This window comes from Phyllobates terribilis, unplaced genomic scaffold, assembly GCF_046119375.1.
Source record: "Phyllobates terribilis strain yellow unplaced genomic scaffold, ASM4611937v1 Scaffold_3__8_contigs__length_932513732, whole genome shotgun sequence".
NCBI lineage: Eukaryota > Metazoa > Chordata > Amphibia > Anura > Dendrobatidae > Phyllobates > Phyllobates terribilis.
In genome coordinates this window covers 480,771,382-480,787,223 of record NW_027362763.1, presented here as the reverse complement: position 1 = coordinate 480,787,223, position 15,842 = coordinate 480,771,382, and the positions used below count along the sequence as shown (strand labels likewise).

The 15,842-nt window shown below is 38.4% G+C and overlaps 1 protein-coding gene across 3 annotated transcripts in view; it reads right to left on the bottom strand.

Annotated features, from left to right (window-relative positions):
- The window catches only part of NT5DC1 (5'-nucleotidase domain containing 1), a 359,332-nt gene that overhangs the window by 292,524 nt on the left and 50,966 nt on the right, over positions 1-15,842 (bottom strand). For all 3 annotated transcript variants that reach the window (XM_073675886.1, XM_073675884.1, XM_073675885.1), the window contains one exon: positions 15,049-15,130. In XM_073675886.1, the coding sequence (XP_073531987.1) occupies positions 15,049-15,130 (82 nt within the window). The remainder of the gene's footprint in view (positions 1-15,048; positions 15,131-15,842) is intronic.

Sequence of the window (15,842 nt, the reverse complement as noted above, 5' to 3'; positions counted from 1 at the left end):
ACTTTTTTTTAACAACTGACTCTTAGCAATGGATCAGTTAAAAACAGATGAAACTCTAATGGAACTCTGAAACACAAAGGCTGAGTTCACACGATGCGTTTTTAATGCGTTTCCGCGGCGTTTTTGCAGCTGCGTAAACGCAGCGGAAAAGCATTAAAAACGCATGGTAGAAGGGCAGCAATGTTCCCCAATTGAAATCCGCATGTGCTGTGCCCATGATGCGGATTTTTCCGTAGTGTAAACGCTGCGCTCAAAAATCCGCAGCATGTCAATTAATTTTGCGTAAACGCGGCGTTTTCGCCGCCATTGACTTGCATTAGAACGCGCCAATTCCGCAAGACTGCATTTGCACTTGCGTTATTGGCGCGTTCTAATGTGCGGATGGTACCCGGGTGTGGAGAAGATGAGACTCTCCTCCACACCCAGGTACCATTTAAAAAGCTGTAAAACAAGAATAAAATAAAAAATAAAGATATATTCACCTTCTGACGGCCCCCGGTCTCCTTCTCTCTGCTCGCGTGCAAGACTGAAGGACCTTCGGTGACGTCACAGTCATGTGACCGCAGGCCCTTCAGCGCAGTGTCTCGCGATATCCCGGCAGCCAGGAACAAGCCAGGACCGAGCGCGGCAGCACACGCCGTGGCATCAGAGGGTAAGTATAGCTTTATTTTTTTATTTTTAAACATTCTTATACGGTCACACTATATAAATCCATGCCGGTTGCATGGATTTATATAGTGTGACCTAGTTGTCAAGCACTTTCCAAGTGATGCTAAGGCTATGTGCCCACGTTGCATTTATGAAGCAGAAAATTTCTGCTGCATAAATGCAAGTCCTCTCCCGGAAAAACGCATGCGGAATTCCGCACGCGTTTATCGCGCGTTTTTCGCGCGTTTATCACGCGTTTTCCACATGCGGAATTGCCTTGCGTTTTTTATGCATTGAACAAAGGCAATTCTGCTTGCGGAAACGCAAAAATAAATGACATGCTGCGGATTTTTGAACGCAGCATAAACGCTGCGGAAAAATCCGCAGCATGTGCATAGAACTTGCGGAATCCCATTGGGGACCATGGGGTGCGTGTTACCAAGCGTTTTTCAAGCGTTTACGCTGCGGAAATTCCGCATCAAAAACGCTTGAAAAATGCTACGTGGGCACACAGCCTAAAATCGCCTGGAAAGCGCTTGTCAATCCGCATGCGGAAACGCATGTGAATCCGCATGTATTCCGCAGGAAAAACGCATGTACAATCCGCATGTATTCCGCAGGAAAAACGCATGTACAATCCGCATGCGTTTTTTCTGCCAGGGAGATGCAGAAATTTTCTGCTTCATTTCTGCATCGTGTGCACATACCCAAAGTCTGTATTTTACTCACGTTATACGGATCCCCATAGATTTTAATAGGCTAGTCTAATCCGAGAAAAAAACGGGCAACACCCTAACCATCAAACCATTTATATATTTTTGTGTAGTTTCTTAGCAGGATCTGTTAATAAAAATGTAACAGTTTTGCAATCACTTGCTGAAGAGGCAATTAAAAAATAACAATTAATTTGAAGTCATATTAACTGATTAGCTGCTTAGAGGTCCTGGCCAGGTACTGCACATCCACGCTTCTCATTTGAAAAGGGGTAGATCTAAAGTGGCCACTATACAGTTGACGGAGCTGTCTAGCTCCACTCTGCAACTGAGAACATCCAGCTGCCGCACCGGGAAATGCTGATCGGTGGGGGTGCTGATATTGATGACCCCATGCTATGGATTGGCCATCAGTATAAAGTATTGGACAACCGCTTTAAACTTTAGAAGAAAAAAAAAATGGAAACTAGAACTGTTAGCTTACTAATGGCAAACCTAGCATGGAAAGACGCTGTATAGATTAGACTCCCCTGTGTAGGGTATGTGCCCATGTCCAGGATTAGCAGAAGAAAATTTAGCTGCAAATCTTGATGCGTTGGCAGGAAAAACATGCATTTTTCCATGTTTTTTTACATGTATGTATTTGTGTTGCAGATTTTTCCTCACTCATTAGTATGGGTGAAATTTGCAGCAAAACTGTTGAAGAAACTGCAATGGTGCAGATATAAATCTTCTGCAAATCTGCAAGGAAAAATAAATAAAATGTGTGCATGAGACTTCAGGAATCTCATTCACTTTGCGAGCACTAAGAAATCCTTCAGGTTTTATGACAAAACTGCATGGAAGAAACATGACAAAAATGCAACGAAAATGCAACGAGTGCACATACCCTTAGACTTCTCTTCCCTCAGGCTTATATAATATGTGTTTTTTATGGAAAACACAGTAGTGGTCCACTTTATTGGCACCCATGATTGTTTATTATAAAAAAGAAAGTATCTTTAGAAATATGCAGTTATCCACTTAGTATCATTAGAATATTTTAATAGCATGTCCACATACATTTAACTGAAAAGTTCACCTGTCAACATACATGCAATCATAAAAAAAGAGGAAGAAAAGTAGCATATGACATGGACATGATGAAAGGCACTCTTCCCTAATGCTTGGTTGCACAACCTTTGGCAACAAGGACAGCCTACAGATGTAGGCAGCACAACAACATAATGGTTTGTCCACCATGTTTCACTGTGGGTATGGTACATTTTTCTTAATAGGTTTCATTTCATCATCTACAAATATAACGCTGGTATGTTTTGCCAGAATGCTCTAGTTTTGTTTCATGTGATCATCGGACATTTTCCCAAAATAAAAGTTTTGGCTTGTCTTTGTAACTTTTGGCAAAGTTCAGTTACTTTTTTATAACTCTGCCTTTAAAGGGAATCTGTCACCAGGTTTTTGCCACCTAATCAGAGAGCATAATGTAGAGACAGAGACCTTGGTGACAGCTTCTCTTTAATATCCAACCCCTTTAATATTCAGGGGTGTCAGTAACATTGAGCACAACTGTATAAGGCCTGTTCTCATCTTTGAAATCTCAACTGTAAAAGCAGCAACATTTTGGACACTAATACACAATATACAGTATGTATGGAAACATAGTGCTTACGCTATCTACTGTGTGCTAGTAGAGTCTGGGTAGATGAGAATCCCAAGATGCTCAGACACATCTCAAGCATTCTCAGATGTGGTAAATCACTTCCAGTTCTACTACAGAAACATCAATAAATATGAACAACAATATACTTACAACTAGTATAGTAAATGAGATCTTGACAAAAATGTTCAATAATACCATACATATGGTAGGAACTGTAGCAAAAAAACAGATGTTGCCTCACTGCCACATTCTGTAGTTACAGATTGTTTAAATGTTACAATGTGGAAAACTTGAAATGCAGATTGAAGTTTCTCCTGGACAGAATCCATGAAAAACATACACGTTGGATATTTGACTTTTGGTAGTCTCTGCATTCTCAATTTGACTGCCATTTTTTAAAAAAAATATTAGAAAAAAACATCCAAAGCAGTGTCAATATTTTGCTTTGTCTCAGCCACACAAAAATGTATAATTTTTTTCTGAAAATGTTCAGCTATTTTGTATATAATATAATTTTCCAGTACACATAACTCAAATTCAGATTATGCAATATGGATCAGTTAAAAGATATAGAAAATGAATCAGCAGTACTGTTTCACAAAATGTAAATGTCGTTCTCATCTGCCCCCAAATTTGTAGGTCATATTCACTTGTAGATTTTCCTGAAAGAAAAATTTGCTCAGTTTTGGGGTACTTTTTTTAACACTTTTTTTGTAAATTTACCTGCTTCTAATTCAATCAGTGGTCAAACTTGGAACTTTTTCAGACAGAAATGCTTTGAGAATTGACTTGTTGCCTTTTTTTCCAATGCTGAAAAACACACGAAAAGAGACAGCACCATGTGCAGTATAAGCACATTTTCCCATTGGAATTGGAAGCTTATTCAGAGATTGGATTGGATTTTTTTAGCACAATTTGCTCCAAAATTCTTATCAAATAATTCTGTCTAAACATACCCTTAAACAAGGCTTTTAAACAAAACTTACAAATAGTGATGAATCAGCAAATAAAAAGTATTAGCTAAGGCTTGGTAAGAAGGTTTCTAATGTTTACAGATATATTGGTAGTTTCAGTTTTTTTCAAAAGTAAAGCAGAAAGTAATTTTACAAACTGTTGTAAAAACTGCGAAAATAGTATTGCTTGAAAATGCTGACAAATCATGATATTGCCTCTAGTTTCTTAAAAAAAAAATGCTGATAGCTGGTATGGAAGAGAAAACATCAATAGGTCTGCCTGTAAATCAAATGGGCAAAACTTTGGTATAATATCTAATATATATTTGTTTTGTTGAAAGGAAAGCCTCTTAAAGGGAATCTGTCAGCAGAATTTCACATCCCAAATATGAGCATGTATCTCTTTCAAAGACAAATCCAGCAATACCATTACATGGCCAGTCAGTTTCTCTGCTACTAAGAAATCAGCATTTGAATTGATATGCAAATGAATCTGAAGAACTATGGTAGATCTGAAGCCTCTGTCGCTCCAGCTCTATTTCCCACCCAATCAATTCAAACACTGATTTCTTTTTAATGTAGGAAGGGACTGGCCATGTAACAGTATTGCAAGACTTGACTTTGAAGGAGCTACATGCATAAAAACATAGTTTGGGGGTAGATATCCCCTTGACAGATTCCCTTTAAATAAAATCAGTCATTCAATTGTCTTTTAATTACTAAATAATGTGGTTCAGTGGTTAGCACCGTTGCTCTGCAGCGCTGGGGTACTGTGTTCAAATCCCACCAAGGACAACATGTGCAAGGAATATGCATGTGTGGCACGTGGCTTTACTCAGATTTCCTCTCACATTCCAAAGACATAGATACTGATAAAGCATTTAGCTTGGGGACAGCGATGATGACGTATGTGATCGTTGTGAAATATGGTGCCGCTATATAAGTAACATAAGACAAACGGTGCTGGAATTTTCATATTTATATTTACAGTCAAATGTCATTTAGAACTGCAGGGCACAAATGAACATTAAAATGCATCATCAATAACTGAAAAAACACTTATTGCACTATCTTCAGAAAAACAGTCTTATTCTTGCATGATTCTTAATGTGCACATATGCTCAACCCCTAAGCATGGATATATATGGTTAATGGACAAATATCATGTTGGTTACCTTGTGTTATTTATGATTGCTTTTACTGTATATGCTCAATTCACATTAGGATTAGGCAAGTCAGTGGTATCAGTAATGGTATCTGTCACTAGGTATCTACAATATGCCCTAAAAGTGATGTTAGGAGGTACATGCGAAAAGGTTATTTTATGTAGATTTCACATATGCCCCAACAGAAACTCAGTGACTAGATCATGGATAGTATATTTTTTTATTATTACAGAAGGCAATCAACACTTCCTAATTAATGACCATGTACTGTAGATACGTGAAGAAAAACTGACGAATGAATGAATGAAAAACACGCTTCAATGTGAACTGGCCGAAGTTCAGTACCGATTTCTCACTTGTAACAAACAACAATATTCATGTGCCATGGTTTAAAATAATATGACGGTGGTTTATTGTGTAGAATTATTCAGGATATATGTAACACTGCTTTATTCTTATTAACCCCCATATTTTATTTATAGAAGTGCGCAATTAAGGTGCTTTGAATCACGGAATTATTTGCTACTCTTCAGTACAGTACCCTGCTGAAAAAAATCCCAGACCTACCACAACCTTGTTACATGTATAAAAATATCCCTCAATAAAAAAAAACGACTGTTACACATTTCTACTGATCATAAAAGAAATATTGTCAAAATAAAATTGTTGCACTTTAACCATTTCTGGATATCTTGTTTTATTTTGCTGGACTAAGACATTAACCCACATCTATCAAAACTGGTATCATTCTAGATTAATGTCGCTGGTAGAGCTAGGCTAATTACCAGACACATCACTACAAGTGATCGATTTGACAATTGTGTTATAGCATACATCACTGCCATTATCTTTCACAGGGTCTCTGTAGAATAGATATGAGCCTTTTTTCTCATTTTTGATAGGTATGTCTAAATTCTGGTCAAGTAGTAAGCAAATATGCAAATTGAGATTCTGATTTGGCTTCTATCCTAAGTCATATAGCAAGGCTCTTTAAAGGGTCGATAATGACTTATAGGATCACTACGTCTAATAGGTGGCACTAGAGTTCAAGTCCTTTTCCTCTCTGAAGAGACAATTTGCATATTTAATGTCCCAGAGGAGCATGGATGGTGTATATACGTCTCCTCACTCTGACATGCCATGCCTGGCTTCTCACTCTTCACAAGGAGAAACGTTACTTCTTAGATCCCAGCCTTAAGCCTCTCACCTAGCCAAATCAGATCTCATACTTTGCACTGACGAGGGGCAAAACCCCAAAACACCGTGTCTGCAAATTGAGATTCTGATTTGGCTTTTATTGTAAGTCATATGGCAAGGCTCGTTAAAGGGTCGATACTAACTTTTAGGATTGCCATTTCCAATAGGTGGCACGGCACTAGAGTTCAATTTGCATAGGTGTGCAAAAACATCCAATTTCATATGGAGCCACAGTATAGTATCCGATTTTTACAGATAAATTCTATATCATAGGAAACTAAACTGTCTGGTAAATTTTTAATAATTGTGTATGTATAAAAACGGATTGCATACAAATTGCACAAGCATGACAAGTGAGAAAACAATCATCCAAGCTTTCTGGATGAAATTCAGAATTTTTTATACATTTGTATGAACTTAGCTATCGAGATAAACTCCACTTCTCACCCAATACCCGCAAAGGAGAAATGGTAGTAAGAATGTCTCTCTCTACAGGACCTGATAAGTCGGCATTGCACACATGGCCCAAATTACTTTGAAGTCTAGTAAAATTTTTGCAATGTTTTTTTTTCATTGTTCATTTTCTTTCAAAATGCACAGTTAAGCTACTAGTCTTACATAAGATTTTCCAACCATTTTGCTATAGTAGGATATGTGGAATTCCTTCACAAAGCTTTCTGTCATGGTGAATCTGACATAGAAAAAAGAGAGGGGTCGCTCACTGGTCTATTCGGGTGCTCTGAAGAAAAGAGTAATATCAATTGCAAAAAGAACTTCGGCACTCCATACATGAAAATATAAGAAATATTGTATCTAGACAATGTCACTTTGAAAAATGAAGGTTTTTTGCGCATAATTTGGCCAATTTATGTGTGCCCATCAACCACGACAAGGTCACCTTCGTATGATGGGAAACTACGCTACGCTACCACTGGATATGCCACTCTTGGGCTGTAAGCCTGTATGGACAATATGTCTTTGCTTGGGCTTTTAACCTACAATGTATGGGCTGGTAGAGCTAGTTAAAACCACCTGTGACTGAATGGGAGGGACACATGGTCTTTTCTTCAGAGCACCCGAATAGACCAGTGAGCGACCCCTCTCTTTTTTCTATTAATCATTTTTGGGATCCCGCTCCTGGAGCATTGCAGCAGGTACGTGTTCACACTATTAGAAGTTTGACAGCCTTTTTTCTGACCATGTGTCCCTCCCATTCAGTCACAGGTGGTTTTAACTAGCTCTACCAGCCCATACATTGTAGGTTAAAAGCCCAAGCAAAGACATATTGTCCATACAGGCTTACAGCCCAAGAGTGGCATATCCAGTGGTAGCGTAGCGTAGTTTCCCATCATACGAAGGTGACCTTGTCGTGGTTGATGGGCACACATAAATTGGCCAAATTATGCGCAAAAAACCTTCATTTTTCAAAGTGACATTGTCTAGATACAATATTTCTTATATTTTCATGTATGGAGTGCCGAAGTTCTTTTTGCAGGTGAATCTGACATAGACCAGGCTGCACACTGGTTCTTGCTGTGTCGGCTTTCTCTGCTATCACACTTCCCTGTTCTAAGTGTCAGGGCTCGCACTCACTTGCGATTAAATCGGACAAATGCAATCCAATAGAAAATCGGATTACATTCGGACCAAGTTAATCCTATGAGTGTGTGCTCAGTGGCGTTTTTTTTCTCCAGCTCTGATCGGATTGCGATCAGGCTGGAAAAAAATCGAAGCATGCTGCGATTGCATGCTGGATTCGGATCGCACGCACCCATATAATCTATGGATGCGAGTGAAACATCGCACTGCACTCGGATATCACCGCCGATGCCAGCAATAGAGGAGATGGAGAAATTGATTTCTCTGTCTCCTCTGCAGCTGTGCTGCGATCTTCTCTGTGCGAGAGGATCGGAGCACGGAGCACTGACATTCGGCTCCCGCTCGCAGCAGAACTGGAACCAAATGTCATTAGCATATCGCATCCGATGCTCTCGCATCGGATGCCATACGCTAGTGAGTCCCCGGCGTTAGAGACAGCAGCAGGAATGGGAGTAGGCTGTACATGGGAGACAAGAGAGCAAAGTGGAAGGAAAGCATCCAAGTTTTGAGGGAGGGCAGGTCATGCAGTATGTAGAAAGGGAAGAAAGAACATGTAAAGGGAGAAGGTGGTGATCAGACAAGCTCTGCAAGAGTGTAGAGATAAAGGAGGGCACCCATGACACTGCAAGGGAATGAGGCAAATGAAGGGGAATAAAGCTAATTCATCAGCATCAGTGTCTGTCAACATAAGAGACCACATATAGGTTGTAGAAGAATAAAGCAGTACAGAAATGAAGCTGTACTAATCGTAAGAGCGGCAACCTGGAAACACAGACTTCACCTCCAGCATGAGTTAATAGAAGGTAAACACCTAAAGAAGACAAGTCTGAATGTACAGTAGGTGCAGGTTGCAAATTGAATATAGGAAGTCTGCAGATGAATTAAGGGCTTGAAGACTGCATCCTGAAACGTAATGCAACTTTGATATATTGATAAGACAGGCCAACATTTTTAGATCAGTTGGGGCTGATCTCTAGGTCCCTACCAACCATGATCTCTTCATTTTCTAAATCACTGAGGGTCACAGAGGCCAGACCAACACAGATCATAGAGTGGTGGCAGAGCCTATAAATATAACATAACTTTACTTTGGGGATAACTATTCATCGCTTACATACACATCAAGTTTTGCAATTTTACACTGTTATATTCAATGCTATTCTGTAACAAGTCCAGACTAACAAAAAACAATAAGAATTGCAGAGGTTTTCAAATGACTGCCTAATATGAATAATCCCCCCTTCCTAAAAGATATACTTTATTAGTAATGGGTAAAAAAATAGAGACATGCAAATATTTCTGTTTAAATACGGTAACGGCTGGTACAGACATCACCAATATAAAGCACATTGACCAAAACTAAATGCTAGGGTTAATGATATAAGGTTCCTTGATTGTATCTGACAAATAAAAAGAAAATTAAAAAAATAAGCAAACAAGTCCATAATGGAGTTTTACAACACTAAAATAGGTTTCGCAACTATCCTATCCACCATCTAAAATGGAGTATACAAATGTGATTTTGTCAGTTTACTTAGGAAACAATGTACCATAGTTTTATAAGTGTTATATTTCACCCCTTTACCACCTTAGGTTTTTCTGTTTTTTTGTTTTGGTTTTTTACTCCCTGCCTTCCCAGAGCCATAACTTTTTTATTTTTCGCTCAATATGGCCATGTGATGGCTTGTTTTTTGCGGGATGAGTTGTATTTTTGAATGACACCATTGTTTTTCCATATTGTGTACTGAAAAACAGGAAAAAATTCAAAAGTGCAATTCCACAATTGTTTTTTTTTTTTTTTTTTTACCATGTTCAGTAAATGCTAAAACTGACCTGCCATTAAGATTCTCCAAGTCATTGCGAATTCATAGATACCAAACATAAAATGGTTCTTTTTTATTTAAGTAGTGAAAAAAAAATACCAAGTTTGCAACAACAAAAAAAGTCGCCATTTTCCGAGACCCTTAGCGTCTCCATTTTTTAGCATCTGGGGCTGAGTGAGAGCTTATTTTTGTGCGCCGAGCTGTCGTTTTTATTGATACCATTTTGGGGTGGATACGATGTTTTGATCACCTGTTATTGTATTTAATTGCAATGTTGCGGCAACCAAAAAAACGTAATTCTGGCATTTTTTTTTTTTTCCTCATTACGCCGTTTATCGATCAGATTAATTATTTTTATATATTGATAGATCGGGCATTTCTGAACGAGGTGATCCAAATATGTGTATATTTAGAATGGGGAAAAAGGGGGGTGATTTGACCCTTTATACAGTTGTGCTCAAAAGTTTACATACCCTGGCAGAATTTTTCCTTACTTGGCCTTGTTTCAGAGAATATAAATGATAACTAAAAAAACTTTTGATGCAAGAGTCTGTCTGGATCCCAGAAACTCACTCAGCTTTTATGCACACACACTGATTAGAAGCAAACAGGTCACAGGTGAGGATGTTACCTTTAGTAGCCATTCAAACCCATTTGTGTCAAATTCTGAGCATGTTGTCAAGAGAAAATCACCAGGGTATGTGAACTTTTGATCAGGGTCATTTGGATTTTTTTGGTTGTCATTAAGATTTAAAAAGAAAAAACACAGTAGCTTGACAATAAATGGCTTCACCCAACCAATAACCATGAGTGGAGAAAAAGTTTTTATTGTTATCATTCATATTCTCTGAAACAAGGCCAAGAAAGGAAAATTTCTGCCGTGGTATGTAAACTTTTGAGCACAACTGTACATGTATATATTTTTTTAATACTTTTAAAAACTTTTTTTTTTCACTTTTTCCATGCTTCAATAGTCTCCATGGGAGACTAAAGCTGCGATCATCTGATCGCTTGTGTTACATACAGTAACTTGCTATGAGCGCCGACCGATGGGCGGTGCTCATAGCATCCTGGCAATGACAACCGCAGAGGTCTCCTGCAGACACCGGGTTATCATGCGGTCATGTGACATGGGTGCTATGGGTGGGATTAGTGACGCACTTCCGCCGCATGCATGTTAAATGCTGCTGTTGGAGAATGACAACGGCATTTAACATGTTAACAGCCGCAGGTGGATAGAGATTCCACCCACGGCTGTTAGGGGCACATGACAGCTGTGCAGATCAGATGTCATGTACCCGAAAACATGCGGGTTCAGCGCCGGAGCCTGCATGGAGTGCAGGGATATGACCTTGGACGTATTCATATGTCCAAAGTCGTAAAGGGGTTAATGCTTTAGTTTACTTTTTGGAGTAGAGAAGGCTATTCAATATCAAATATAAAGTCCATATAAATTGGCATCAGAAATTAATATGTAACACATGCAGATTTTGATGGTTCACAGCAAAGTGCTCGATAAAAAATTTCTACTACGTCTCAACATAGAGGTTATAGAGAATTCATGTTATTAGTAAACACAAACCACAGTAAATACACAATCACATTGAATATAAACTACAAAAACCAAAAGACTACATTTTCCACAACTTGGCTAAGTAGCAGTGTCCAACAGATTGTGTGACAGTCACTCTGTTTCTATAGTATTGCACTATATGAGTTATAAAGTCATGGCCGAAAGTGTTGGCATCTTTGAAATTGTTCCAGAAAATGAAGTATTTCTCCCAGAAAATTATTGCAATTACACATGTTTTGTTATACACTGTTTATTTCCTTTGTGTGTATTGGAACAACACTAAAAAAACAGAAAAAATGGAAAATTGGACACAATTTCACACTAAACCCCAAAAATGGGCCAGACAAAATTGTTGGCACCCTAAACTTAATATTTGGTTGTGCACTCTTTGGTATAAATAACTGCAATCAATCGCATCCTATAACCATCGACAAGCTTCTTACAACTCTCAACTGGTATTTTGGACCACTCTTCGTTTGCAAACCGTTCCAGGTCTCTCATATTTGAAGGGTGCCTTCTCACAACAGCAATTTTAAGATCTCTCCACAGGTGTTCAATGGGATTTAGTTTAGGACCTATTTCTGGCCACTTCAAAACTCTCCAGCGCTTTGTTTCCACCCATTTCTGGGTGCTTCTTGAAGTATTTTTGGGGTCATTGTCCTGCTGGAGCATCCATGATCTAGGACGCAAACCCAGCTTTCTAGACACTAGGCATTACTTTGCAACCCAAAATCCTTTGGTAATCTTCAAATTTCATGATGCCTTGAACACAGTCAAGGCACCCAGTGCTAGAGGCAGCAAAACAACTCCAAAACATCTTTGAATCTCTACCATATTTGACTGTAGGTACTGTGTTCTTTTATTTGTAGGCCTCATTCTGTTTTCAGTAAACAGTAGAATGATGTGCTTTACCAAAAAGCTCTATCTTGGTCTCATCTGTCCACAAGACGCTTTCCCAGAAGTATTTTGGCTTAGTACATTTTGGCAAACTGCAGTTTAGTTTTTTTTATGTCTCAGTGTCAGCAGTGGGGTCCTCATTGGTCTCCTGCCACAGCATCTCATTTCATTCAAATGTTGATTAATAGTTCTCGCTGAAACTGATGTACCCTGAGCCTGCAGGACAGCTTGAATTTCTTTGGAACTTGATTGGGGCTGCCTATCCACCATCCGGACTATCCTGTGTTGCGACCTTTTATCAATTTTTCTCTGCCATCCACATCCAGGGAGATTAGCTACAGTGCCATGGGTTGCAAATTTCTTGATTATGTTGTACACTGTGGACAAAGGAACATCAAGATCTCTGGAAATGGACTTTGAGATTTTTGATATTTTTCAACAATTTTGGTTCTCAAGTCCTCAGACAGTTTTCTTCTCATCTTTGGGTGCTCCATGCTTAGTAAGGCACACACAAACACACAATGCAAGGATTGAGTCAACTTCTCCCCTTTTTATCTGGTTTCAGGTGTGATTTTCTTATTGCCCACACCTGTTACTTGTCACAGGTGAGTTTGAACGAACAAAGCTGTGCATAACAAAACATGTGTAATTGCAATCATTTTCTGGGAGAAATACTTCATTTTCTGGAACAATTTCAAGGGTGCCAACACTTTCGGCCTAGACTGTAATTAGCATTGTCGGTTACATTTACCATCATCATCCAATGTTTATTTGGGCAAAAACAATGCTCTTTTCAAACATGAAAAATGGAATAACGTTATGACTGTTTTGACTTTTTGGAACAAAAACAATATTTCTTTCATTACATGAATTCTAGATTTCAGTCTAGGAGCAGTTTTTCGATCCAAATGAAGAAAGATGGGAAAGGCGCCGTAAAGCAGCCGACAGTTCCCTGTAGACCACTTGAACCATTAACCTAAAAGTGACCGATTAAAATGGCACAATAATAAAGTTTTATGTGGTACACCAATGCACAGCATCAAGTATGTACAGCATTCATCTATCAAGCAAAAGCAATTAAAAAACAGATTTAATATCACCGATTAATAAATAAGTAATATTTACATGCGTGCCAACAGTAGTTGCTGAAATGTTGTACTTTACTTTCCTGGCAACATTAATAAAGCATTTTTCAGCAATTTTTGGACAGTGTTGTAAAGCATTTAGGCGGATCTAGGCCACAGTAGTAAACTTCTGTGTCTGGCATTATTTGATTACCATTTTAATGGACAATAACAGACATGCTGAAATAAAGGAAATAATGCTCACAGTCGCAATTCCATAAGAAATAAAGTTGTTTTAGTTCCATTATGTGTTTGATGTGTTTCCATCTAAGAAATCTGAAATATTATTAGTGGCTAATGTACTCTCAGGTTTAGTTAGACCTGGAGATTTACAGAATGTGAAACCTACCAGCCTTGGTCAAGCAAAATAATTGCAATGGCCCCCACCTGGCTCATGTTGGTAACATGCTAAAAATGTTCATTTCCAGACATCAAAAACAGACGTCAAGTCGGGAACTCCTGTTAACAGAAGATAACACTTCTTCCGGCAAAGAAAAAACTAGAGTAGTCAAAAAGTTAAAGGGGTTGTAGATTATTAGGAAAACCTGACTACTTTATTCCAAAAACAGTGCTTTGCATTTGGTATTGCAGCTCAGCTCTATTCATTTCATAGGGATTGCCTTGCTACGACCCATGGGCCGATCTGGCACTGTTCGTGAAAGAAAGCAGCCATGTTCTCTTACTCCAACACAAACACTGTAAGTTTTTGACTGTCTTAATCTGCTGCGTAAAAAAGGAAGGAAGGGGGTAAATTAAAACGCTGGAGGCAGTCAGAGCTACAGCATATGCACTCACAAAGCTCCCTTATAAATGCAGTGATCAGTTTATCATTTATCTGGTGGTATGTGAAGGTTAGAATGGGATCTGGGTGGCTGGAACAGAGAACATGGAAAGGTATAATATAACAATAATCAGCACTATTGCACCTATAAAAAATAGCACTCTTTTAGCTCTCTTATCTTTAGGGGGTGCTCTGTTACTATTATTTCGTACCCTTAATAACATTTTTACTTGGTCCTGGTGAAAAATTTCTCACTCACACTGAAGGCTGTAATTCCTACCAAAATTAACAGTGGTTTGATGAATATGGATTACATTATAAAGAAAAACTGAACCTCATTTTTTAGCACTAAATATTGAACCTACATCTGAAGCAATTCCATTAATTGCTGACAATCCTCTGTTTTTCATCCATCAGAAATCTACTTTATGGTCACGCAGTTTTCACAATTCTAAGCGCTCTCATTATTTATGTGCAGCAGTCATAAAATCCTAGACCTACCTCAATCACAGTCTTGAAACTTAGCTCCTCGTAAAAGTAGATCAAGTGTGTTTAGTAAGATTAATCCCATAAGGGGATATTCATGTGCAACGGGTTTGTTGCAGACATTTATGAAACTGAATATTCACACCATACATATGAATGCATTTTTATTCTGCAGCAAGCACATAAGGGGGTGGGCATTTATTATCCCCTCTAAGTCACAAAATAGTGTCACAAAGTAGCAAAATTTGTCATAAGTGGTATTTTGAGAAAAATTTGGTGACTTTTTGCACTTTGCGCCATTTCACAAGGTTGCTTCGTATTGCGCCTGAAGCAACCTTAACAGGAAACTTTTAGAAAACTGTAGTCAAAACCTTTTAGTGTTATGATCAGATTGTTGCCAGCATGAAGATGAACATTTAATATCTTACCTTTGAAAGCAGTAGTTTTGTAGTTGTGCTCTATGGCAGAAATAACATCTTTCCAGAAATCATACTTCTTTTGCCCATCAGTCTGTGTATAAAAAAAAATGTGAAAATATTTGTGGAATCTTATTATTAAACCTACTATACAAATTACCCCAAAATATATCCTTTCTCATTGTTGGTTAAGGGTGGCAAGTCTGACACTCTAGGGTCACCAAGAGCTACAAAACATACATTTTAATAGTTACAGACCCCGCACAAATGAAACCTACGGAGTTCCTCCTTCTGCACATTATAACTTTGCAGTGAAAACACAACTATCGGCACAATTAGACGTATGGTACAAGGACAAAAGCCCTTTCCAGCCATGCTGTGCAGATAAAAAGCTTAAAAGGGAAAATTCTTTCCAGTGCACCTTTAATACACAGAAAAAAAAAAACTTTAAAACCAGTACCTTTTATTCAATATGCATTAAAACAAACTAAACACGGACCCAAATAAGTGAATTACACCAGCAAAGACCAATAACTGACACTCTGTTTTCAGCTGGTACATACAGGTATATGATATGTCCATCAATAAGATACCTCAAATGCACACAAGGAAAAGAGTCAGTGCTGCTAGAGTAGAGAGTACTCATCCACTCTATCAAACGCATCAGCCTCCTGGTGACATGGAGAAACATCTACTCTATCTGCTTGCTTTATTGGGAGCTCACCCCCAACATTTGAAGTCATTTTTGCTAAGTTTGGGGTGTCATTTATCTACCAATGTTCTGGATAATCTTTTTCAGCAGAAAA